Genomic DNA, 26,539 nt, shown 5'->3' with positions numbered 1-26,539 from the left:
ATGAAAGAGGCCCTCTTACCACATGGATTATCAAGCATGTATTGTTTGCTAGATAGACACAAGAGCTCTCATTTAATCTTTACAATGACTCTGTGAGGTTGCAATAATAAGCAACCCCATCGTATAGCTAGAAATACTGAGCAAATAGAGGTGTCATGGCTTGTTCATTGACATTTAGTGGATAAGTGGCAGAGCTGATATTGGACTCAGTTTGTGCCCCCAGTGGTTCATCTCTTTCTGTAGCACCTGCTGCTTTCTGAGGGACTGTCTGCAAACTTGAATTATTTGAGGGCCCTGACCTTGTAGCTCTTGTTTCCGCTGGCAATTATGGGAAAGGAACAGCATGGTTTGGAGGAACAGACATCCTGGACTAAGGTGAGAGACCAAGAGTTGACTTCTGGGTCTGATGATAATAATCTGTATGGCTCTCCTGGGGCTATTATCATAATGCAGGTGAGAGATGATGGGGACCAGGGAGCTAATTGTGAAGGTAGGAAGACTTCTGGATCTATTTTGAAGCAACAGCTAACTTATTTAATGGACTGAATATGGGGTGTGAGAGAAAGAGAAGAGTAAAGAATGATCCTCAGGTTTTCAGCTTAAGCAATAGAAAAAATGGAGTTATCATTACTTAGAGATAGGGAAGGAAAAAAAGCTTATGAACGCAACACATTGAAATTTAGGTGATTCATGAACTCTTGCTGAAATTCTTAGAACTTCTCTTGAGTCAAGGATGAGATCCTGTGTGTAGCAGATGTGGACATACCCTGCTTATAGTCTTGATCCTCAGGCTTTCAGTGACTTCTAATGGCCAGCAACTGCCACCAGAGTCTACCTGGTCTGGCACATGGTAGGTGAGAAATGGCAAGGGAAAAATGCTTCCTGGAACAGACCTTACCAACCCCTGGACTTGGTGGGCATATACCCCAGCTCCCTCACCTCTCAGGTGAGATGACTCAGACCGTGTGACTGCCCAGCGGTCCCTGCTGGGATTAAGTTCCCATTGCCTACAGCAATAGCCTGCTCCATAACACACCTTTGAACGCATCTTGTGCTGACTGCCTTTCCCTTCCTGACTCACTTCTTCACACCCCTGCTGGTGTTCCCTGGGATCACATCCAAAATAAACTACTTGCATTTGGATCCTTGTCTCAATTTGCTCTTTGGGGAACCCAAACTAGGACATTGCAAGACAGGAGAAGACAAGCTTGCGACATGGTTCTGGTTTGCTTGGGATGGAGGGGTTCCTGGGGTGTGGGACTTTCAGTCCAAAAGCTGGGAAAGTCCTGGGATGAGCTGACCACCCTTATAGGAAAATAGTGTGATATCAGGAAAATAAAAATAAAAAATTAAAAAAAAAGAGAGAGAAAACCTCAAGGAGAAAAGTAGATGTAGATCAAATCATGTACATTTTATTTTATTTTTAATTTTTGAAAATTTATCTTTATTGTTGAAAGTATTACAGATGTATGTTGTACATTTTATAGACAATTTTTAGTTGTTCATTATACCTCAGCAAAGCTAGACAAAACAAAAAATACTTTATTATAAAAAAGAAAATGAAGAAAAAGGGACCTACAACATCAAGAAAGGTCAAGTTAGAAGAGACTGAGGAGCAGCTGGTGCACTTAGCACTGAGGAAGCATTTGGGATATTGCCCGACTCTTGGGCATGTTGAAGACAGAAGTCAGGCTGCAGCAAGTTGGGCGGTGAGGGGATGGGAGGAAGAGGGGATAGCAGAGAGAGGAGATAATCAATGGATAAAGGTCTGCCAAAGAGATGGGAGGAGATGAGCTCCAAAGCACAGAGGGAAGGGTTAGCTTTAAATAAGGTGGAGGATCCCTTTGTTGTTTGGAAGGATGGAGGGGGAGACAACGAGCAGTCATGAGGAAAGGATGCAAGGATAGGTATGGATGTGGGTATATTTGTAAAGAGATGCTAGAAAATTGAGGGACTTTCCATCAGTTGGTGTTTATTATCTCTGTGAAGTAGGAGACAAGGTCTTATACCTATGTAAAAGGAAAAGTGATGTGAATTGAGGAAGGATGTGAAAACAGAAACTCCCCATGTGGGAAAGTTGACTGAGGATAGGAAGAGCAAGTTTCAGGTAGCATGGAGAGTCTTGTTTAGATCAGAAAGCACATATTTGGTTATTTTTTTCTTTCAGTTTTTACAGTAGTCCTCCCTTATCCATGGTTTCATTTACTGCTCTTTGTTACCTGTGGCCAACCTCAGTCCAAAATTATTCAATGCAAAATTCCAGAAATAAACAATTCACAAGTTTTATTTTTTTGTTATTTTTAAACATTTGTTTTTTATTAGTTGTCCAGGTCTTAAAAATTCTTTGTGATATAGAAAATTCAAAAGCAGATAAATGTCTCTTTATAAACCATACATTAGCATTGTTTGTAAACCATACATGGGTAGAAAGTACATATTTGTTTTATATATATATATTTTTATTATTAAAAAAATATAACTTTATTGATTTCAGAGAGAGAAAGGGAGAAAGAGAGAGAGATAGGAACATCAATGATGAGAGTCATTGATTGGCTGTCTCCTGCAGGCCCCCTACTGGGGATTGAGCCTGAAACCTGGGCATGTACCCTGATGGGGAACCCAACCTCGATCTCCTGGATCATAGGTCGATGCTCAACCGCTGAGCCATGCGTGGCTGGGCAGAAAGTACACATTTGTAATGGCTCCAAGCTAAATGATTCTGAGGTCTCACAGCTTTGATGGTGGAACGGAGAAGAAACATGATTGGTTCATAAAGAAGGCTGATTTGGGCTGCAAGTAACAGATGACCTGACCCAAAGAGGCTTAACAAAAGGAGTCTGTCTCACATAGGAAATAGCCCAAGGAGTGTTTCAGTAACTCAACAATGTTATAAAAGCCCAGATTATTCCCATCTTTCCACTCTTCCATCTTTCCTTCATGGATCATATTATTATAATAACCAAAAATAAGAAGTCATGGTCAGGGTCTCCTTAAATTTGTCTGCTTTTTTATCAAGGAGAAAAAGCATTTTCCAGTAGGTGTTTTTTATATCTCATTGGTTACAATTGGCATACAAATGCCCATCCTGAATCAATCTTTAGCAAATAGGAATAAGTGCACTATAGTTAGTTAGGACCAGGGTTTCTCTACTTCAGCACTACTGACATTTGGAGATGAATAAGTTTTTGCTCTGTGTGTGTGGTCTGCCTTGTGTATTGTTGGGTGTTTAGTAGCATTCCTGGCCTCTGCCACTTAGATGCCAGTAGCATCTCACCTTGCCCTAGTCATGACAACCAAAAATGCTTTCTAGACATTGACAAATGTCCCTGGTCGGGGGGTAATCTCCCCTCAGCTGAGTATCACTGACCCCCTGGGTTCAGACACATTGCTGTCTCAAACCTTAAAACAATCAAGTTTCTGTTAATAATCAAGTTTCTGTTGATAGTGGTAATGGCTGCTGAATAGACAATGCACAGTGCCTGCCATATTTGGATCACTGCTGGATTGGGGTTTTCCCAGGCAGGTGTGGAATCAGAATGAGAAAGCAAAGGTGTTGAAAGCATGGGAGAGAATCATTTGACCTGGCTCATCATGAGATCTAGCCTGGATAAGAAAGGAGGTAAAGCTGATAGTTTTTGGGAGTGGATGAGTTTAAAGAACAAGTTTAGGATGAGTGAGAGAAAGAACTTGAGATGAGGCCTTGAAAAGGACCTCTTTATTTACAAAAAGCATTTGCAACAGTCATGATTTGGGTAACCAGGGACAAGCATTGGTTGAACAAGAGAAATCCAATTCAACATGCATTTTTGAGAACCCATTATGCAGAACAAGCACTTCAGGAAGTACAAGTTAAACATTTCTTCTCCAGGGGTGATGTGTATAATGATTCATTTTGTCCTCAGCGTCATTCTTCACAAAGCCAACCAGATCCATGGATATAGTTTTTCATGTGAAGTTGAACATTCTAGTTTGAATATGTTCTCTTCACTTGTCCTGAAAAGATATTGCCCCCCCAAAGATGTTTAGATTAAAGGTAGAGGTAAGCATAAAACAAACAAACAACAACAAAGCAGAGAAGAAGGGTAGGAGTGGGTTAAAGCCAGAGAGCTATATCCAGTAGGCAAGGATGGCATGATCTCCTAGTATCTGGGAATCCTAGGATAGGTGTGGCCTTAGTTTATAGTGAGAGCACTTCTAAAAAATCCAAGATGAGGCCCTGGCCAGTTAGCTCAGTTGTTTGGAGCATCGTCCAGATATGCCAAAGTTGTTGGTTCAATCCTGGGTCAGAACACATATAGGAATCAACCAATGAGTGCATAAATGAGTGAAACAACAAATTGATTCTCTCTTTCTCCCTCAAATCAAGCAATAAAAAAAAACACAAAAAACTCAGGTGAAGAATTATTTTTTTTGGAAAAATTTTTGGATATAGCTCAAGAATTTCAGGCCCCTGGATCTTGGTTTTTGTCTTTGAAGAAAAGCTAGACTCTAAGCTCCATTAAGGTAGGAACTGTGTTGGTCTCGTTACTTTTGTTTTTTTATGTCTATCGTTTACTGTAGTGTCTGACATATAGAACTCAACAAATGTTCTCTTTGCTCCCTACAAGTTACAGCTTGTTTAGAAGCCCCAAACTCTACTGGGGAACCAATATCTCCTGTAGCAGCCCATGAGGTTAAGAGTTCCTGGCCTAGTTATGAGAGTCATTGTATGCAGGAAGTCTAAAGCTATGCCTTCCCTCTTGATATTTGTGGTTCATTCACAGAACCCCCTGTCCAGTCAAGCATGCCTTTTCCCATAAACAGTATTGCCTGGTTACACAATTGACATTCCAATATTAGCAATTTTTAGGGTACAGAGCTACAAATTAGTTCATAGAAAGGATCTTCTTAGCCTTTACTCATATCCTGTGCCTAGAAAAAGAAAAACTCAAGAAATTCTTTTAATTAAAGCAAATATATTTCTTTTCTTTCTTTTTTTAAAAAAATGTCTTTATTGATTTCAGGGAGAGGAAGGGGGAGGGAGGGAGAGAGACAGAAACATCAATGATGAGAGAGTCATTGATCAGCTGCCTCCTGCACGCCCCCTACTGGAGACTGAGCCTGAAAGTTGGGCATGTGCCCTGACCAGGAATCAAACCCTGATCTGGACCATACGTCGATGCTCAACCGCTGAGCCATGCTGGCTGGGCACAAATATATTTTTTAAAGTGAGCTAAAGTGTTTTCTATATATTAAAAATATAAAAATAAATATATAATAATATATAAAATATATTCTTTTAAAAGAATATACACTCACTTCCCACAATGTTAAGTAATAATAATAATAATAATAATAATAATAATAATAATGTATCCTTATTAATTGTGGGAAACCAGTAGCTGGAATGCTAGGAGCTTTGGGAGTTATTTTGGATTATCTGGGAAACCTTTCAAAAGTCACAGCCAATGGTTAGCACCTATCATGGCTTTACTCTTATTGAGAATGATTAAGCCTAATAGTCATAAATATTTTTTCCAATTACCTGACATGCTTAATACCTTTTTTTTCTCTGGTCATATTTTTCTCTTGGTCATTTTGGAAAAATTTTATTTAATTTTTAATTTTTATTATTATTTAATGCTGATCATTTTATTTTAAAAAATTTATTTATTGTTGAGAGTATTACAGATGTCCCTCTTTTTCTCCCATTGATCCCCTCACCAGGCATTTCTCAATGAATTTTCCTTTCCTGCCTCCAATAAGGAACAGTGACCTCAATATTTCTACTGTTGAAACAGTGAAAATCACATATCAGTAAATGTAGAAGATAATATATCAGAAACTTCTCAATTTTGTTTAGCTTAAAAATAACATATTCTAAGGCTTTTTGGCTAGCAGATGTGGTGTGCGCACACAGAAGGCATAAAACCAAATGAGATAAAATTTTTATGGATTATGCGCTTTGAGCCCATTTTGCTCATCGAGTGGCATAGCTTCCTATGTTCTCTTATTTCTCTACAAGATCAAATAAGGGACAGCTATGGAGAGGAGTCTCAGATAATGCTAGAAAGTCATTCTTTGGTGCATTGAGCCTGTGTTAGCTCAATGGCAGGACAAATACCAGCAACCAAGTTCCAGAGAGTTTCCTTTTCTAACAGATCCATTTCCGCTCCCATGAAGGTCCCATTATTCCATGTATTCCTCCCTTATAATTATGTTGAACAGTTGGGATGGAGTTCCTTTCCTGGAATCCTTTCCATGGTATCCATCAACCCAACTGGGCTCACATGAACCTCTCTACGGGATAGTGGGATTTCAGATGATGAACCACTCTATGTCTAGGATTACAAGTCTCCTCCCAAAGAAGTCTACTTTAGATGGTAGTGGTGCTGGTGATATGTTTTACCTATACTTATTTAAATGACAAGAATAGATACTAAAGTCAGCTTAAGCACTGTTAGTGAGCAGGGCTAAGAACAATACAGTGAGAATGAAGAATTCTCACCAGGTCATCAGGAAAAAACCTCTTCCTCATACCTCCCAGGAAGGGGAGCTCATACTAAGACAAGGAGAGGGAGTTTAGGGTGTCAAGGGGTGAAACATTAGAATAAATCATAAGTCCTCTTACCTCACTGGGTTTTGAGGAAGGGCCAAACCTGCTGGAAAGTGTAAAAGTCTCAGACTCAGATTTAGGTTTCACCATGTTTCTAAACCACATTCGAACCTGGAACAAGAAATACCAGGATGGTTTTTGTTAATATTGGAGAAGAGAAAAGGCAGAGTCGGGAAGAGGAAAGTGACATTATGAAAAATTTTTTTCCTATAAATGTGGTTTATACACACAATAAAATGTTTCTTAGCCTTAAAAAGGAATGAAAGTCTGACATATGCTACAACATGGATGAATCTTGAAGACATTATGCTGAATAAAATAAGCCAATCACAAAAGGACAAATACAGTATGATTCCACATATATGAGATCTTTGTAATAGTCAAATTAATTGAGGCAGAAAGTAGAGTGGTGGCTGGCACTGTTCTGTGTGGCAGGGGAGAATGAAGTGTTATTGTTTAATGGGCACAGGGTTTCAGTACCCATTCTAGAGAGGGTTGGTGGTGATGGCTGCACAGCAATGTGAGTGTACTTAATGCCACTGACCTGTAAAATTAAACATGGTTAAAATGGTAAATTTTATGTTATGTATATTTTACCATAATAATATTTTTCATTATGGATACAGCTTTGTTGTAGAAAACTTACAAAATATGCTTATGCAGAGGAAGAAAATAGAAATCACATATAATTCCTCAATCTAGTGAAAGATAACTGATGTTTTGGTGGTATCCTTCCATGTGACTTGGTTTGGGGTCCCTCGAAGCAGACCCTGAGACAGGGTTCAAGTGTAAAGAGTCCAGCCCGGCCAGGCGTGGCTCAGTGGTTGAGCATCGACCTAGGATCCAGGAGATCAGGGTTCGATTCCCTGTCAGGGCACATACCCAGGTTGGGGGCTAGGCAGCCAATCAATGACTCTCTCATTACTGATGTTTCTATCTTCTCTCTCCCCCTCCTTTCCTCTCTCTGAAATCAATAAAGATATGTTTAAAAAAAAAAAGAAAAAAAAATGAGTTCATTTGAGGGGTGATCTCAGGAAACACTAGTGTATCAGTGGGGAAGTGAGATCGGGAAGGGAAGGCAGTCAGTAAAAAATACCTAATCCTTTCCACTGTGTTTCCACTGTGGACAACTGGGGAGCTCTGGGAGTTAGCATAGGAAACACCTCAGGGTCATCCCACCTCAGGGACAAGGAATCTGGACATTTATCTACCAGCTCCCATCAGTCATTAGTTGATGGCTGCTGTCAAGGGCCATTACTGTCTGGAACCACCAGCTTGTCCTGTGTGCGGGCCAGGCATGTCCTGTGGGCAGTAAAAAGCTCATGGGCATAAAGTCACAGGTTTTTGCAATAAGCAACCCTAGGCATGTAGAGATGAATGGCAAAGGGATATGAGGGGGCCATGAACAGTATCTGCTACACCAAAGTTTCCAGCCTTGGCACTATTGACAACTTGGGTTGGATCATCCTTTGTGGTGGGGACCGTCCTATGCACTGTAGGATGTTTAACAACATCCTTGGCCTCTACCCACTAGATGCCAATAGCACCCCTCCCCCAGTGTGACAATCAAAAAGTCTCTAGGTATTGCTAAATATGCCCCTCCAGGGGGATTGTTTGAGAACCATGTGCTTTGCCATGTACACCCATACCTACACACAAACAAATGCATAACAACAACATAAACAATAAATGTTTATATACATTATGTAAACAAAATGCAACCCTTCTGGAACAATGTTTTGAAATTTGTTTTTTCCTAATATATTTTGAATATCTTTCCAGTCCTAAATATTCTTGTGCTTGGACAAAAATTAACATTTGAATGTTTCAAGGCTATGCTCATCCTTTGCTCTCCAGGAAGTGATGGCTCTGTCAGCTCAGTTTCTTCCTCTACCTCAGTCACTGAGGAGGTGTTCTTTCCTAAGTTGGTTCTTTGGGCACTTGAATGAAGAGTGAAGAAAAAAAGGAGGAAGGGAGGGAGGGAGGAAAAGAAAGAGGGATGGAGGCAGGAGGAGGGGGAGAGAGAGGAGGAGGAGGAGGAGGAGGAGGAGGAGGAGGAGGAGGAGGAGGGGATAGTAGTAGTAACAGGAAAGAAAATGTATCAGTCAGGACATGTTTTGCTGCAGTAACAAACAATCTCAAAATCTTAGTGGTTGAACTTAACAAAGGGATACATGGACTATGTGTCTTCTTCATGGTATTTGAAAAGTACAGATAAAGACCTTGAGTGATTTTGTATTTTTTCTGGTTGCTGGGCTATGTTGGCCATTGTACCTCCTGACCTGGACCATGTGGATCCCAGCTTCATTGGGGTTTCAGTCTTTTACAACATTACATTTCATGGTTGCATAGTATCCTATTCTAGAGATGTAGTATAATTTAACTAAATCTAGGTAGAAGTATGTCAACCTAGTTTGATAGTATACAGTAGGGTTTCATCGTGTCTGGGGTTCAATTCTAGAGACAACATGCAGTCCAAATGATCTGAGTGCCCCTTAGTAAGGTAACACTTAGAGGATTATCTCAACAAGCCTAAAGCAGCCAGTATTTACCAACTGTCAGACACACACCACTGTTTCTTTTGTTCAGCTGCAGAAATATGACTGGGCTTGTATTTAGTAGTCACACTGAATATAAAATATCTTGAAAAACTGGAAGGTCACACTATGAGATGCCTTAGGAACTGAGATGAACTGAGGGAACAGTACATATAAGTCTTTTGCATTGTGCTCACTCAGGTGCGTACACCCTCCGAGAAGAGTTGTTTACAGTTTTCTTTGACTATGCATGTAAGCTACAGTGGCTTATATAGAGATGGATAAATGGATGGATCGAAGGATGGATATATTGATAGATGATGTAATAAAGTATAGCACAATGTCAGTCTATGTGATTGGTACACAGCAGGTCCTTGAATAACGTATCATTCAATGTCATTTTGTTATAACGTTGATGAGATGCTGTAGGAACTTAACTCTTGTTTATACCAATTAGCCTGTGGTAAAACTGGTTTCATTTTATGTCATTTTGCTTAAAGTTGCAGAACTTAATATCAATGTTAAGTGAGGACTTACTATATATGTGTTTCCTGCATAATTCTTTCAATGTTTTGTATGTTTGAAAATGTTTATAATAAAATGTTGGAAAAATTAACTTATGTAATGTCATTACATAGAGCCACTAAAACGTTAGTATGGAGACTATACTACTACATGGAAATGTGTTTAATAATTCATATGTTTAAGTAGTATGCTAAATTGCATTATTGATCTTAATTATTCATTCTCCTGAAACAGTATTATACCCTGTCTTAGCCTCATGGTGAGTGCAGGAGTCTTCTCCTTTGACTTGGGGCTTGGACATATGACTTTCTTTTGCCAATGGAATATCAGTGGAGGTGGTGCAAGCAGAATCACAAGGCTTGAAATGGCCTTGCCCATCAGGGCTTTGCTTCTTGTGACTTTGCCATTGTCATGAGAAGAACTTATTTTGGGAAACTGCTCCCTTTTCTCCCAAGCCTCGGATGAGTCACCAAGAGCAGATCTGACTATACCTGCATTGTATAGCCAAGCCAAGCTAAGCCCAGCCAAGATCATCTAAACTCCAACCAACCTGCAGATTTGAGAATGAGAACAGTAAATATTTGTGTATAAGCCACTGAGATTTTTGAAGTTGTTTGTTAACATAGAAATAGCTGACAATTACAAATAGGAAAGCTGAAGAAAAACATATTTCCTTGATATAGTAATTATTTACTTTGTGAAGGCCATTAATAAATTGACATATCACAATCAATAGTATCTCAAAGTAGATAGAACATAGGTATTATTTACACACTGCTCACAAGTTCATATGAAAATTTAGAACATGGATCTAAATGTTCACTAAACTACACACCTGCAAGTTTTTCTTAATGTTAAAACAATTAAGAAAGGGGTAAATGTTCACCTGCTGGCTGAGGAGGCAGTAGACCAGGAAAATGAAGAAGCCCTGCAGGCTATTGATGATGGTGAAGAGGTAAGCCATGACCCAGGCAGCTGGGCCTACCTGCAAGATGCCCAGACACCACGTGCAGCCCAGGATGAAGACCTGAGCTATTGCTTTCAGGGTCAGCATCCTGAGGGGAGTAAAAAATGAAAATGTATAAAAGCTGATAATGGATTTGGACAGTCCTATAGAGTAGTTGTTAAGGGTGAGGACTCTGGAGCTAGACTGCTTTGGTTTAAATCCAAGGCAGCACTAATCAACTGTGTGACAGTGGGAAAGTTACTCTGCCTTTCTGTAACTAGGGCCCCTCATCTTTATAATAGTCCTATTTCATAGGTCTGCTGCAAAGATTAAATGAGACTTTAACATATGTATTTAGGATAGTATATAGAATAAAATCAGTACCACATGTACATAAAGCACTCTAAAACTAGGGGCTCTTTATCTCCTTCTCTTTTATAGATGGAGGGTCATAATTTGTTATTCAAACAGGGAGGCTTTTGAGATAAAAAAGTGTGCTATTAATAGTTACAATGGGTCAACAGGCATACATGGGACTGTCCCAGGCAAACTGAAATGTGAGGTGACAATAATGTTTTATGTGAGAAAGCTGGTTGAGAAATGATTTGTATAGTGTGTTGGCTATTGTATGTGTGCTTGTCTGTCTGTTTTATAGAAATGCACAGTAAAAGGTCTGGGGAAAATATCACACATATTATATCATACTTATCATAAAGTTTGTTAACTCTAGTTTTCTTGGGAAGTGAAAGTAGCACCAAAAGGGGGAGTTAGCCATTTTCACTTTATATATTTTGAAAAAATTTGAAAAAATTTATCGTGTTATTTTTGTGATTAAGATGAAAACAGCAGCCCGGCTGGTGTTGCTCAGTGGTTGAATATCTACCCATGAACCAGGAGGTCACAGTTTGATTTCCAGTCAGGGCCCATGCCTGGGTTGCGCACTCAGTCCTCAGTGTGTGTGTGGGGGGGAGGTGCAGGAGGCAGCAGATCAATGATTCTCTCATTGTTGATGTTTCTATCTCTCCCTCTCCCTTCCTCTCTCTGAAATCAATGAAGATATATTTTTTTAAAAAAAGCAAAATAAAAAAAATGCTCATAGCCCCCAATTTTTTGAAATAGTATTATACAAAATATATTTTAATTTAAATCCTTTCCAAACCCATTACACAGAACTCTTAGATATATATTTGTTTGTTATAATTAGCCAAATTGGTCACTACCAGTGAGGTGAACCCAGTTTTTTTTTGGCATCCTTCAGAAGCGTAACTTGCTCTGGCTGACATTGCTCAGTGGTTAGAGCATTGTCCTGTGCACCAGAGGGTTTTGGGTTTGATTTCTGGTCAAGGGCATGTACCTGGGTTGCAGGTTTGATCATTGCCCCCCGTCCGGATGTGTTTGGGAGGCAACGAATCAATGTGTGTCTCTCTCACATTGATGTCTCTCCCTCTCTCTCCCTCTCTCTCTCTCTCTCTTTCTCTTTCTCTCCCCCTCTCTGCTCCCTTCTACTCTCTCTAAAAAAATCAATGGAAAAAAATATTCTCATTCCTTGGGTGAGGATTAAAAAAAAGCGCAACTCTTAGAGTTTCTATAGAATTTAAGCTCTCAGTAACTGATGGATTAACAAACTTAAGCTGGTTGGTTTTGATAAAAAAGGGTACTTCTGTGTGCATTTTGTATTGTGTGGCAGGAACTGCTATTTTGTCCATTCTCCTCCTCTTCCTTTTAGGGTTAGATCCCTTCCCTCTTTGAGTTTTTTCAACGACATGTGGCTACCTAGTTAGAGACTGTATTTCCTATCTTCCCTTGAAGCCAGGTGTCACCATGTGACTAAGGTTTAGCCAATAAGATATGAGCAAATGTGGACCATGCAAAATCCATGTCACCTCCTTCCCATGGATGAGAAACTGCGAAAGAATGGCCGAGGAGTGAAATAGAAAGAACCTGAGTCTCTGGATCACTCTGTGGAGCAGAGCTTCCCCACTAGCCCTAGACTGCTCACCTCTGGACTGTGACATGAACATAACATAAGCTTCAATTTCACTCTTTTCTTGGGGGGGGGGTCTTTTTGTCTCAGCAGCTTAGCCTGCACTCTAGCTAATACAAACATTGGGAGAAGACAGTGACTTTGCTAGTCCCTGGAGCCTGGTGGCGGGGTGTGTGTGTGTGTAGATATATAACAAAGACAAGAAGGGGGTCAGGAGAGGAAGAGAGGGTTAGAAGTACCATTTGTTTCATCTCACCTTGTATTCTGGATGGTTGACACTTCATGGTTGAGGGAGGAGAATTTCTTCTTCAAAATCCAAAGGACCAAGAGAAGAAATACTAAATTCACCTGCAGGAATGATGCAGACCAGGAAGAATGCAAGTTAAAATAATGTACTATGTCCATTATAAATTTCACACAACTCCTACTTTCCCGCACACGGGCCTGAATTGGTAGCAGTGGAAAAACCAAACCATACAATAGAGAAAATGCATGCCCCGTATACGGTCCTGCACCTAGCCCTCCTGGTGCTTCTTTGGTCAGGACCACTGGAGCCACATACTCACACAGATAATAGCACAGACTGGACCAAGGAAACCCCAGATGAATCCTTGTTTCAGGTGCAGCCAACAGCTGGGAACAATGGGGAAAGGGACACAAAGAGAGATCAGAGAAAGCACATGAAACTAGCAGGAAGTGACCCTTTTGCTAATAGAGAAACTTTCCGATGTCTTCTGAAAATGCCAGCTGATGGCAGGGAAGGCTTTGATTGTCCACTCCCACGTGCTGATGCTACATTGAACATTTTATGAGTACAGTCCTATTGAATTTTCATACCAGCATGATAATGGTGGGACAATGGGGATAATTATCCCTATTTTGCTAAAGAGGAATCTGAGACTTGAAAACTCCAAATTATGGGAGAGATAAAGCTATTACCTAACCACAAAACTCCCTCCTTTCAGAACTTTCCAAGCTCTTACTGTCACCTTTCCCTGCTTCATTGGAGAAAAGGTCAGAGCTCTTACACTCAAGGGAAAAGTAGAGTGCATTTCCTATGGATATCTCAATTACCATAATTAATTCTGCCCCCCAAACTGTTCATGGCACAGGGTGTGAGTCAAGCTCACCGATCAGTTGTTCCATAAAGGTGAGGCCTGGATGCTGCACAAATGGCCACAATAACAGCTGGGACTCCATAGCCGACCGGGAACATGAGCCATTTCATGAGTCTGTTCGCACCGGAGTAGTTTACCACAGTCAGGTTGCGTGCGGTGAGGAAGAGGTGTAGGCCCTCCAGCAGCATCCAGGTGAAGGAGGCCAGGTAGAGATAGTGTAAGGCACCTGCGATGATGGCGCACAGCTCCTGGGGGAGAAGCAAGAGCCAGCAGGTAGGATACTTGGGGTGGAGTGTGAACTGAGAGCCTCTACTTTATGCTGGCACTGAGTTTAGAGCACCTGACATTAGACCAAGGTCATCAAAAGTAAAGGTGCTTGGTAATCAATGTCAGCACCACCCTTCCAACCTCTCCCAGAAACCAAAGCTATTTTATTAAGGTGCCCAATGCAGCATGGCTCCATGAACTCCACATCCCCTGGGGAGGACCGGGGTCCTTTGGGACAATGTCAGTACCGTAATCTCTGTTCTGTCTATGGCCGTGAGGAAGAGCAGGTGGGCCAGGAAGAGGCAGAGTGAGAGCTGCAGGTGGAGTGAGGTGCTGGTGTTCTGGATGGCTTTGCACAGCAGGAAGGTGAGGGCCGCCAGGAAGAGGCACAGCAGAGAGAGGCTTAGCCCCACATAGGTGATCACAGCCAGGGCCAGGCTGTCCTCCTGGGACCCAGAAAAGAGGAGGTATCAGTCACAGTTTTCTACTCTGGGTTACGGTTTGTCCTCCTTGGAATAGGGAATTTTAAACACAGGCACAAAGCTGGATGATAGAGTGTGAGAGGTGTCTGTAAGACTAAGTCTCCCCCCACAACTTTATTGAGGTCTATCTAATATAAAAAATATTGTACATATGAATGCATACATTTTTATTTATTTATTTTAAAAATAGATCTTTATTGATTTCAGCTAGAGGAAGGAAGAGGAAAAGAGAGAGACAGAAACATCAATGATGAGAAAGTCACTGATTGGCTGCCTCCTGCACCCCCCCAACTTGGGCAGTACCCTGACTGGGAGTTGAACTGCGATCTCCTGGATCCTAGGTCAATGCTCAACTGCCGAGCCACAGCTGGCTGGGCGAGTGCATACGTTTTGATGAGAATTTGAACATAGGCATATATCCATGCTATCACCCCCACTATCAAGGTAATAAATATATCCATCATCTCCAAAAGATTTCTTGTGTCTCTTGCTTTTTAAACAATTTGTGGTAAGAACACAACATGAGATCTACCCTTTTAGCAAGTTATTAAGTGTACAACCCCCTACTGCTAACTGTAGGCTCTATGTTGTACAGTGGAATTCAAGTTGAAATGAATGAGTATGCCAGACTCAGTATGCACTCAAAGAGATGCAGGAAGTCCTGTGTAGCACAGGCTGCTAACCTCTTCACACCCACCTGTACCTGCCCTTTGGCTGCTTTCTGTGAACTCCAGTGACTCTGCCTGATGGCATTTTCCCTGTCACGAGAGCATGCTTGGACACACCAGGGCGAGCCACAAGTGCCAGGTGTTTATGCCCCTGGAAGCTGCTCTCAAACAAGAACAGTTGGGGAATTGGTAGATAAATACCCCAGCTTGTTCCACCTCTTGTGGGAAGACTCTGAGGTGGATGTCCTATGATATCTCCCAGAAGTACCCAATGGGATTGAGCCCCAGTTGTCCATGGGGTAACTTTCTCTTTGATGCATCCTTTCCTGGCTGCCTTCTTTTCCCTGTCTCACTTCCCTACTGTCCTACTGATACTTCTTGGGCTCACCTCCCAGAGAAACTACTTGCCCTCAAATTCTTGCCTCAGAATTTCCTGGTGGGGGCCCCAAACTATCTAATTCAGCTCTTGAGGACTCATCTCATTAAAGACAGGGGCTGGGGATCTGATGAGCCATACAGACTTAGCCAGACTCACTAATGGGAAATGACACTCACCATCCCTTGTAATTATATGGGGATTTTCGCTTTTTTCAATGTCATTTTATAGAATTTTTAAATCCTTTGTTTTTTAACCTTAGAATTGTGACATATAACACACATACAGAAAAAAAGCACAAAAATCAATCTATCATATGATTAATAATTATTAAATGAATACTGATCATGAACTAGCCTGTAGACATTATCCCAGAAGCTCTTCCTAATTGCAAACCACCTTCTCTCCTAGAGGTAGCCATGATCTTTTTGTGGTAAGTTTTACCACCTATGTATTCAAACCCTGAGAATATAATTTAGTTGTGTCTGTTTTCAACTTTATATAGATGGAACAATACTCTGCTCCACAGGGCCACTCAGAAACCCATGATAACAGAGGCTCCACCATCTTGTAGCTGCACCATCTGGAGTATGTTGCTTCCTCATCAGCCTGGAGGATCCCACATGGAACTGTCTGTGCTTCATCCCAGAAAGGTAGCATTGCTTTTAATAGCCACTGACAGGAAGCACTCTAGGTACTCATTTACTGTAGAATGGGTAAGTACATTGTAGTATAGTCATACAAGGGAATATTATACATCAATGAAAATGAATAAACTAAGGCTATGCTCAACTCATGATGAATTTCATAAATGTAACAATAAATGGAAGAAGTATTTTATGTTTTTAAATCTATTTTAGCTTTTCCACTGCCTCGTGTAATAGGAGAGGTCAGAGATTTCCACCAAGTGTTGTTCTGGGGTACCACCTCTATCCCTGAGAAGAGGAGAGGGATGCAGGATTTCCTGTGTGCTGTCCCCAAGCCTATGTCATCAGGAAGTTTTCTGACCCACCTCTAGTATATGTGTCCAGTCTGACCTTCCACCACCTCTACTGCTGCCACCCAAACCCCAGCCCGCATCATCTCCCTGTGAGTCCACTCTTGACCACTGTTCATTCTTGACCTGAGAGCCAGAGGGATCTTCTAATGACATAAATATGCAGCACCCCTGATAGAAACCTTCCATTGACTCCCCATTGTAATTTGAATGAAATCTAAATCCCTGACATTGCATTCAAGGTCCGGCACATCTCTCTTCGTTCCTCTCTCCAACCTTGTCCCCTTCCAACTCCTCTTATTCACTCTGCTCCAGCCACACTTCTCTCTGGAACACATCAAATTTGTTCTCTCTACAGAGTCTTTACACATACTTGTATCTCTTCTTCAAATACTCTTCCTGAGACCCTTTCCTACTGGCTTTCCCTGCCATTGAGATAAAATCCAAATAACACAAAATTCACCATCTTACAGTGCACAGTTCAGCTGCATTTAGCACATTCAGTATTGTGCAACCACTACCTCTGTGTAGTTCCAAAATACTTTCGTCACCCCCCAAATAAAACCCCATACCCATTAAGCAGCTACCCCCATTCTTTTCTGCCCCCAGCCCCTGGCAGCCACCAATTTGCTTTCTGTCACTATGGATTTGCCTTTTCGGGACATTTCATATAAGTGGAGTCATGCAATATGTGGTCCCTTGTGTCTGGCTTCTCTCACTCAGCATGATGTCATCCACATCGTAGGACTACTTGCTCTAAATAACCAGATTTCAGGTCTCATATTTCATCCCCCTCTGACCAGTCTATCTAAAGTGGCACACCTCTCTAGTCACTCAGGTCCCTTGCTCTTTTTCATTTTCTTTATAGGACTTATTGAACCTAGCAGGGGCTCAGAAAGTATTAGCTAGAGGAATTAAATGATTACACCATACCTGGCTGGTGGTGGCCATGAGTATGGCGAAACTGGACAAATGAGTGCAGCTGCATGTGGTGTGACTATTGTTCACTTGCACCAGGACACAGCCGTCCGTGGACCAGTGGCCGCCCTCTGTGCTTTCCCAGAAGACACAGAAGGCCTTTTTGCTCAGGGGCTTCATCTGAAAATAGAATGAGATCATCATGTCCTTGCTCAGGAGGAACATCTCTCAGAGTGTTGGTCTTGGCCAGAGTGGAGAATGGGAACCATGGCTGAGACTCAGTGGACTTCTATTTTAAGTGAAGAGGGTGGCCACCTGGACAACTGCTCCCATAGCCCCACCTCTATTGGAATTTCACAAAACATAAAACAGGGTCATCTCTTTCTGTGGGAGACAGAATATTCCAAAATGTCACTGATTTTATGACTTTGTCCCCTACCATGGGAATCAGACAAAAAGAGTACAAGGCTCACACAAAGTTTTCTCTCAAACACTCTCCAAGTCAAATTTTCCTGGTGCCCCCCCACCCCTGAAAACCCCACCAAAACACAAAAAACAGATTTTCCTGGTCCCTTCACACCAATTCTGTCCCTGACAACAATACGATAATTGCTCATGCGGTGAGAGGGTTAGTATAAGGAAAGAACATCACCAGGAGATAGAGAATAAAACTAGCCTTCAACTTCTTCTCTTTGTCTCAAGAGCTACTGGAGTAACAGTTCATGGGAGCAAGGAGGTGAGTCAGATGCTCTCCTGTTTGGGGCCTGTATTTCCTTTGATAACCCACTGGGCCATTCCTGGATTTCTTTCTCCACTCCATCTGCCCTATGCTATACATCAAAAATTCCATACCTAGATTTTATGCATCTGATAGAGAACACCTACATTTCCCTACCTTTCCCCTTTAACTCTTGTTTTCTTAAATTTTTATTTTAAAATTAGATTAATTTTTCTAGTTTTATTGAGACACAATTTACATAGAACATTGTCTAAGTTTAAGGTGTAAAATGTAATGATTTTATACACACACACACACACACACACACACACACACACACACACATAGTGAAATGATTACCACAGTAAGGTTAGTTAACATCCATTACTTCACATAGTTACAATTTTTATTTTGTGGTGAGAACTTTTAAAATCTACTCTCTTAGCAATTTTCAAATATACAACACAGTAATTATTAACTAGAGTTGCCATGCTGTACATTACATCCTCCAGAACTTACTCTTCTGATAACTGGAAGTTTGTACCCTTTGATCACCTTCACCTATTTCTCTCACCCTCAACTCCTGGCAACCACCAATCTGTCCTCCATTTCTATGAGGCTTTTGTTTGGCTTTGTTAGATTTCACATATGAGTACAATCATACGGTATTTGTCTTTCTCTGACTGACTTATGTCACTTGGCATAATGCCCTCAAGGTCCATCCATGCTGTCACAAATGGTAAGATTTCCTTCAGTTCTTATTTTCTTAACAGAAATGAATGGGGAAGGAGCAAACAAATTTTACTACATCTCTGTCTGGCTATTACTCCTCCTGTCTTTGTTTGGTCAGAGAATGGGAAAAGGCAATGGATTAAATAAAAGGTTTTTTTCTGATTGAGTTATATAGTCTTAATAATGAATATTAGCTTTCTGTGCAGAAATGAATATTATATCTCAGTTCAAATTTCACAGATGTAGGAGGTATCTGCCACTCAAATAATTCTATGCACTAGAATAACGCTGCCCAAGAAAAATAGCATGTGAGCTGCTTATGTAATCTGAAATTTTCTACTAGCCACATTAAAAAGGTAAAAAAAAAGTCAAATTAATTTTAATGATATATTTCGTTTAACTCACCATATTCAAAATAGTGTACTTTTTATTTTATAGATTTAATACACTTACATTTTAATTCAAGTAAAATATTGTAAATATCTAATATATTGCATCCCTGCAGAGCATATATATGTCTGGTTATGACATAATTTGGTAGGATGATGCTCTAGAATGATTTCTCTTAATATGCCAATAAAAATCAATATAAAAATTATTAAGAAGATAGTTTGCATGCTTTATTCTTATTAAGGTTTTGAAATCTAGAAATACTAAGTCTTCAAAATACTAAGTTTTTGAAATCTCAATTCAGACTCACCCTATTTAATTTTAATTAACTAACTAATTAATTATTTTCATGAGCAAAAATGGGAATTTTATTCAAGATTTTTGTGGAATGTTGGGGTAAATGGTTAACATTGCAAAGCAAATGGCAAAAGATTATCTTCCTATTATTTAAAATAATCTCTTCTAAGGTCTCTATTATTTCCCCAAAGTTCCCCTTAATTTTTCACTCTATTCTAATTTCTTCTCTGCCACGCTCTCTCAACTCTCCTTCTCCATCACACGTCCACCATTTCTCTTTTTCTATAGAGCAATTTTGCTTGCTCTTGGCTCCTCTAATGTGCATACTGATCAGGAGTTAGCAAGCTATGGTACCCCGTGACCACATGGGACTCATCATCCCTCACTGTGTTCACGTCTTCCTTATCTGTCTCCCTGGTCCCATCCTTTCCCCTTACTTTTTATTACTGTATTCAACAGCTTGATCCATTTCTTTTATCTTGCTTTCATAGGAAAATCTGTGCCACCCGGGACTACAGAGGTATTACAGAGAAGATCATTGAAAAGCCATAGTGGCAAATGAAGGGAAAATGAAAGGAGGTGACTTGATTTCTCACCATCTCGTCCCCTTTCATCTGCTACTCGTCATTCCCCTTTCCTCCATCTAGACTCTGATAAATAGAGTTTCTGTTATAAACTAATTATTCATTAGTGAAGTGTGGTGAGAGATCAGGGAAACAAAGGTTTAGGATAGTCTGGATGATAAATGCCAAAACAAAGTTCCTGTCTTCAAGGATCACCCAGTATAGTGAAACCATCACATTTTAAGAATGCTTAATAGCTACAGGTAGCTCCTGGCTACCATATGGGACAGCACAGGTCCAGAACCACTGACTGGGAGGCTATGCAAATCGTTCCATCTATGTCCCTGAAACCCAAGCAAGCTCCAGTTGCAGATTTGACCCACCTCCACATGCTGAAAACTCAGAATCACGGGTTTGGAGAGAGAGATGCTCCTTTTGGGTCCAACAGCAACGCTTACTACCCGGGACTTCAGGTAAACTTCATCTTTCTTATTTATCTCATCAAAAAAAGTTGCATTTATGATATTTCCAAGAGAAGAGTATGAAATAAAGGCAACTGCACTGGGACCTGAGGAAACAGAAAAATAAAGTGCCACCACCATTCCTTCTGCCCCCTTCCCTGCTCCACACGTATCATGCTCCCATGATGGCCACACTTGTGCTCAGGTATGTCTAGTAAGTTCACTCTTCCTCCCATGCTCTTCCTCCCCAAATCCAGCTCATCCTCAAGACACAGCTCAATCCCCCTCCAGCTCAGGAAGTGTTGTGATGCTTCTTTCTCTGAATTTGTATTTCAGGTGCAGCCCCTGCCATGTCGATGAGAATGCAACTGTCCACTAATTATTTCATATGGATTGAGCTCTGTTTTTCCAACAAGAATTACATTTCTTGAGTAGTTATGCAGGACACTTCATTTGGAAACCACAGGGCTCCCAGCACAGTGCCAAACATCTCCTTTATTTCCTAAAAAAGTTTAAATTATATTTTAGACACTCAGAAAAGTATAAGTAGTTAAGAGTCTAAGGGCTGGGAAATATGCATCTCATTTTTCTAAACTAAAGCCTGGATTACTCACTCTTGCAAGGATTATGTGAACATGAGGAGCCTCTCAGATACTCAAACATTGGGTCCTGACATTTAAAATGATCTAATCTTGCATTTTATTAAAAATACAGTATGACTTTGCTCTTCTCTAATAATCTTACTAGATTTCTTTAAAATCCTACTGTGGCTAACTTTATTTCAGAAAGAGGAAAACCCATTACTATATGTTGATCAGCTCTGTAAGATCTTAGCTCAGTATTAACCACCAGATCATTTCTTTTTTTAAGAGGGTTTGCTTGCAGGTTGAATTCTTAATGAAAGATAGTGTCTGTTAAATGCTGTTTTCCACTACTGATCATCTGTAAGTATAAGCCTGAGAAAGACCTCTATTAGCAAATTTTCCTTACATTTCAGAGAACAAGTCATCTGGGGCAGCCTTGTGAAGTGCAATGAGAATTTATCACTGAACAGGCAAATAATTTATGTCAAAAATACAATTTAAGTGTAAATGGCTCAGGCTTAAAATCATTTATTTATTAAATACCTATGCAAGTTGTTACCTCAACAACTTGCATTAAAGATTTAAACCTCATTAAAGATTTATGTGTTCAAGGGAAGAAAAGGAGTCTAAGGGCAAGAACTGAGTTTCTGCATTTAAATCCCAGTTTTGCCACTTACTAGCTCCACAGTTCCTCTAATCAGGCTTCTCTGGCCTCATTCCAGGGGTCAGAAGTAGGAGAGCGCTTCTGTTTCTCTAAGTTAATGGCAATTTCTGTTGTCAGAATCAAACACTGGTAGGTGGTTGGAAAACATCAGCAGCTGATAAGTTTGTCTGTTCTTATGCCTGGAAATTGCTTATTTTTGAGCTGAAATATCCTGGCACAAGAGCAAAGCACAAGTAGAAGGAGAGGAGAGGCTGTCGAGGTTTCCAAGTTTGGTCTCCATGGCCTGTGGTTTTGTTCTGTGAGACGGTTTATGGGAGGGAGGGTGTGTCACATCTCCAATTACCTATGAAGTCCCAGTTCACACCTGGTGTCCTGGTGTGATTTAATAGCACCCCCTTCCTATCTTAAAATTGTCACTGTTTGGAAATAAATTACAAGGTTGCTCTAGACCAGCAGTTCTCAATTGAGGGAGATTCTGCCCCCTCAGTGGACACTGGGCAATGTCTGGAGGCATTTTTGGTTGTCACAACTGTGGGGTTGCTATTGGCATCTAGTGGGTAAAGGCCAGGGATGCTGCTCAGCACACTATAGGGTCCCCATCCCAGAGAATGACGTGGCCCCACATGTCAATAGTGCTGAGGTTGGGAATCTAGAAAGAACCTGAAGGACAGAGAAATGTCCCTCTATAACATTAGAGGGTTCTTTGTCACAAACCCATCAGTGTGTTCTTTTTTCTCATTAGTAATGTTAAGGCTTCAGCCTAAATGTGGATTTAATTCGCTGAGCATTTGTTATTGTTATCCAGGTAAGGTGCCTATAGAGAAAGAATTAATGGTTCCGATCCTGAAAGGGATCCCAGTACAGTGAAGGAGACAGGGCTGTGTCAATCAACAGACAACACAACACAGTAGATGCCCGGATAAGGTAGGCTCAAGATGCTGAGGAGGGGGCTGGAGCACAGAGGAGGGAGGGCCTGACTCTGGTGTGGTGATGAAAGTGGGCAATCCTGGGAGGAATCATGGACCCGGTGAAAGTTGAGCTGTGTTAAAAGAAGAGTCAAAGTTCACCCAGTGAAGTGATGGTTGGCATTTCTGGCAGAGAAACAGCCAGTGCAAATGCTGGGGGGTGGGACCACAGGGCCCATTAGGGGATAATAGTCTGCTGCTGCTCTGCATGTCTATGCCAGGTGCTCCTCAAAGCACATGGAATCACACAGCGATGTCTGTAATTTACTTAAATAATTCAGCATAGACAGTTGTTATGGGCTGAGCTGTGTCCTCCTAAATCTGTATGTTGAAATCCCAACTCCCCGCTCCCCAGAATGTGACCAAGGAGCAAACTGGGCTGAAGATGTGATTTGTGTAGCCTGCACTGTGAAGTCTTGTACACTCTCTCTACAAATTGTGAGTTGCAGAGGAATCCTGTGACAATGCAAGTGTGGTTGGAGGTTGGCCCCCTTCCTCCGCCCGGCTCATTCACAGATGGAGGCAGATTCAAGTACTTACCTTCTTGAGGGCGGAGAGAAAGTGATAGGAACTACTTGTCTCGTGAAATTTTCTCAGATCGAAATGTGGTTTGTTGTCTATGTTTTATTGTCTTTACTTTGGGATTTTTGTTGGATAGTATAGACAACTGTACCCATGTTTACATGATTGGATTTCAAGACCCCATTTATCATGCCATAGCAGTTTTAGCTATTTGGCAGTTGTAGTAAATGTATTCTTAGATTTAAAAATTGGAGGTTTTCATGCAAACAACTCAATTTTTGGTTTCTCTTAAAAAAAAAATCAGAGAGTCTTGGCAGTTACAAAATAGTCACAAAGATGTAAAGTCCAATGTAGGGAATATAGTCAATAATATTGTGATAACTATGTGTGGTCAGGTGAATACTAGACTTATCGGGGGATCACTTTATAAGTTATATAAATGTCTAACCACTATGCTATACACTTGAAACGAATATAATCCTGAATGTTAACTGTAACTGAAAAATAAAAAATAAAGTATTTGTTCTGTTTCTCTGGAAAATCCTGACTAAAACACTTACTGCTGCTTCCTGGGATCACGTCCTAAATAAACTTAACTGGAACCCCTTACAATTGCTCTAGAAGCTGCTTCTTGATGAACCCAAACAGATTTGGACAGAACAGCCTCCAAATTGCAAAGAAGTCTCTTCCATGCTGAAGAATAGAAAGCTTCCACTTTGGGAAGATGTCTTTTTTTTTAAGGAAAAGACTCAACTGATACAATCTTAGAGTAACAAACCCATCAGATAGGAACCTATTTGGGATGTTTCCTCATGACTCACACAGTGATATTGCTGTGTGTGTCTTAGGGATTCTGAATGCAGCCACCACATGTACCTTGTATGTTTCCCTGGATGACGTCATTGCAAGAGATGTCCAGTGAGTTCGTATGGACTCTCAGGTTGAAGATCTTTCTTTCCTCGGAGCAACGGTCTGTAACAACTCGAGTTTCAACAGCTGGTAAGGAAAGCACCGGGCAAGCTTACCATTATCATAAGCTTTAAAAATGTGCACAGCAACAAAAACAGGTCACATTTACTGAATGTGTAGAAGGTGCTAAGCACTGGGCTAAGAGCCTTATACACTGTCATGTTATGACAGCATCATATAACCCCATGAGGGACCATTATTCAGAGGAGGAAACAGGTTCAGAAATTAGGGGTCCTCTCTGATGCTTCCGGTTAAGATGGGGGCATAGGTAAACATGGTACTCAAATCCTCCCACAACCACATCAAAAATACAACTAAACTACAGAACAACCATTATTCAGAATTGCCTGAAATCTAGCTGAACAGAAGTCCTACAACTAAGGATATAAAGAAGAAGCCACATTGAGACTGGGAGGAGTAGCAGAGACATGGAATGGGCTGGCCCCACACCCACATGTGGCAGATAAAAATCAGGAGGGATATCTTGGCTGCAGAGGTCACTCCTGAGGAGCCAAGGGGTCCCAGCCCCACAATAGGCCCATTAGCTTAGGGCTCGAGTGCTGGGAAGAGAAGTCCCCACAACTTTTGGTCGTTAAAAACCAGCGGGAATTGTGCCTGAGTGAGACAGATGGCTGCTGGAAACCCAGGCAGTTCCACTTAAAGGGCCCATGCACAGATTTACTTGTATTCACTCGCTCTGAGCTCCAGAGCTGGGACACACAGGGACCAGGGACACATGGGGAGGAACTGAAGTGTATGGCAACAAGGTGAGAGTGGGAGAGGCAGCTTTCTCCCAGACAGAAGTGCTGGCAAAGCCATTGTTCCTTTTCTGAGCCCTTTTCCCACAGAGCTGGCAGGCGGGCACCATATCTGAGTCTCCAACCTGGCTATCACTGTTTGCCCTGCCCTGGTAATTCCCCCAGAACCTGCCCCACCACTTGCAGGACCACCCAAGCTGTTTCCAGTGGCTTTTCCATACAACTGGCCTCTTTTGCCTCATGCTTCTGACTTTCTTACAATCTTTCCAACAAGCAGCATCTGGCTTTGGCATGCCCTGTACCTCTTGGTAAGTGGCCCCAGGCTCGGCACTAGTGGCAGCTGATGCTGGTTTGCAGCTTGGCCTCTCCTGGGCACCTCCAAGACCAGCACAAGTAGCAGCCATCTGCTGATGGCTTTGTAGCTCATCCTGGTGGTTCTGGGCAGAACACAGGCAGTGGTTGACCTTGGCCTGCACCTCCTGGGAAGCCCTAGAGCCAGTGCATCCTGTGAACAGCTTCAGACCATATCAAAGCACCACCCAACCACCCCTATAAGTGACACACTCAAGGGGCAGACTCTGCAGGCACCAAAGCACTGCTTAAGTCAGTCCCTGTGTGGGGTGGCCTCTGCACAGCTGATCCTCCACAATGGTTGCAGCCAGTCCTTGCAGCTGATCGGCCTGGGGGTAAATCCTTCCCACTAACATATCAACAGCAATCGAAGCTCAACTACAACAGGAGGGTGTATACAGCCCACATGGGGGGTGCACCTGGAGTGCCCAGCTCGGGTGAATGGGGAGGCTGTGCCACTGAACCCTATAGGACACATACTATATTAGGCCACTCTATCAAGCCTGGGAGATGTAGCAGCTCTACCTAATACATAGAAACAAAAACAAGGAGGCTGCCAAAATGAGGAGACAAAGAAACACACCCCAAATGAAAGAACAGGACAAAACTCCAGAAAAAGAACCAAACAAAATGGGGATAAGCAATCTACTAGATGTAGAGTTCATTCAAAACATTGTTTATAAGGATGCTCAATAAACTTAGGGGAGGAGTAGATGAACTTAGAACTTGAACAGCAAAAAAGGGCATGGAAACCAAAAGAACCAGTCGGGAATGAAGGATACACTAACTGAAATGAAGAATAATTTAGAGGGAATCAACAGTAGAACATAAGGAAGCAAAAAACACCCAACCAGAAGAGCGAAAAGAAAAAAAGAATTAAAATAATGAGGATAGAGTAAGGAGACTCTGGACAACTTCAAACATAGCAACATTGGCTTTATGGGGGTCCAGAAGGAGAAGAGAGAGAGAGAGAAATGGAAAACCTATTTAAAAAAATAATCATGGAACGCTTCCCTAACCTGGTGAAGGAATAGACATATAAGTCCAGGAAGCACAGAGAGTCCCAAACAAGATGAACCCAAAGAGGCCCATAACAAGACACATCATAATTAAAATGCAAAAGGTTAAAGACAAAAAGAGAATCTTAAAAGC

General features: G+C 41.3%; 1 protein-coding gene across 1 annotated transcript in view; it reads right to left on the bottom strand.

The window, feature by feature from the left end:
- Nucleotides 1-3,689: 3,689 nt before the first annotated feature.
- Nucleotides 3,690-26,539, bottom strand: part of ADGRE3 (adhesion G protein-coupled receptor E3) — a 39,917-nt gene continuing 17,067 nt past the window's right edge. Inside the window, exons 6-15 of the mRNA XM_081135469.1 lie at nucleotides 24,186-24,305; nucleotides 20,497-20,681; nucleotides 17,429-17,593; nucleotides 14,221-14,418; nucleotides 13,718-13,953; nucleotides 13,154-13,220; nucleotides 12,844-12,935; nucleotides 10,544-10,712; nucleotides 6,611-6,706; nucleotides 3,690-3,993 (exon numbers count right to left, since the gene is read on the bottom strand). Of these exons, the coding sequence (XP_080991595.1) occupies nucleotides 3,985-3,993; nucleotides 6,611-6,706; nucleotides 10,544-10,712; nucleotides 12,844-12,935; nucleotides 13,154-13,220; nucleotides 13,718-13,953; nucleotides 14,221-14,418; nucleotides 17,429-17,593; nucleotides 20,497-20,681; nucleotides 24,186-24,305 (1,337 nt within the window). The 3' untranslated portion in view covers nucleotides 3,690-3,984. The remainder of the gene's footprint in view (nucleotides 3,994-6,610; nucleotides 6,707-10,543; nucleotides 10,713-12,843; nucleotides 12,936-13,153; nucleotides 13,221-13,717; nucleotides 13,954-14,220; nucleotides 14,419-17,428; nucleotides 17,594-20,496; nucleotides 20,682-24,185; nucleotides 24,306-26,539) is intronic.

Source organism: Miniopterus schreibersii (assembly GCF_964146895.1).
Source record: "Miniopterus schreibersii genome assembly, chromosome: 4".
Lineage (NCBI taxonomy): Eukaryota > Metazoa > Chordata > Mammalia > Chiroptera > Miniopteridae > Miniopterus > Miniopterus schreibersii.
This window is presented reverse-complemented; position numbering and strand designations above follow the sequence as displayed.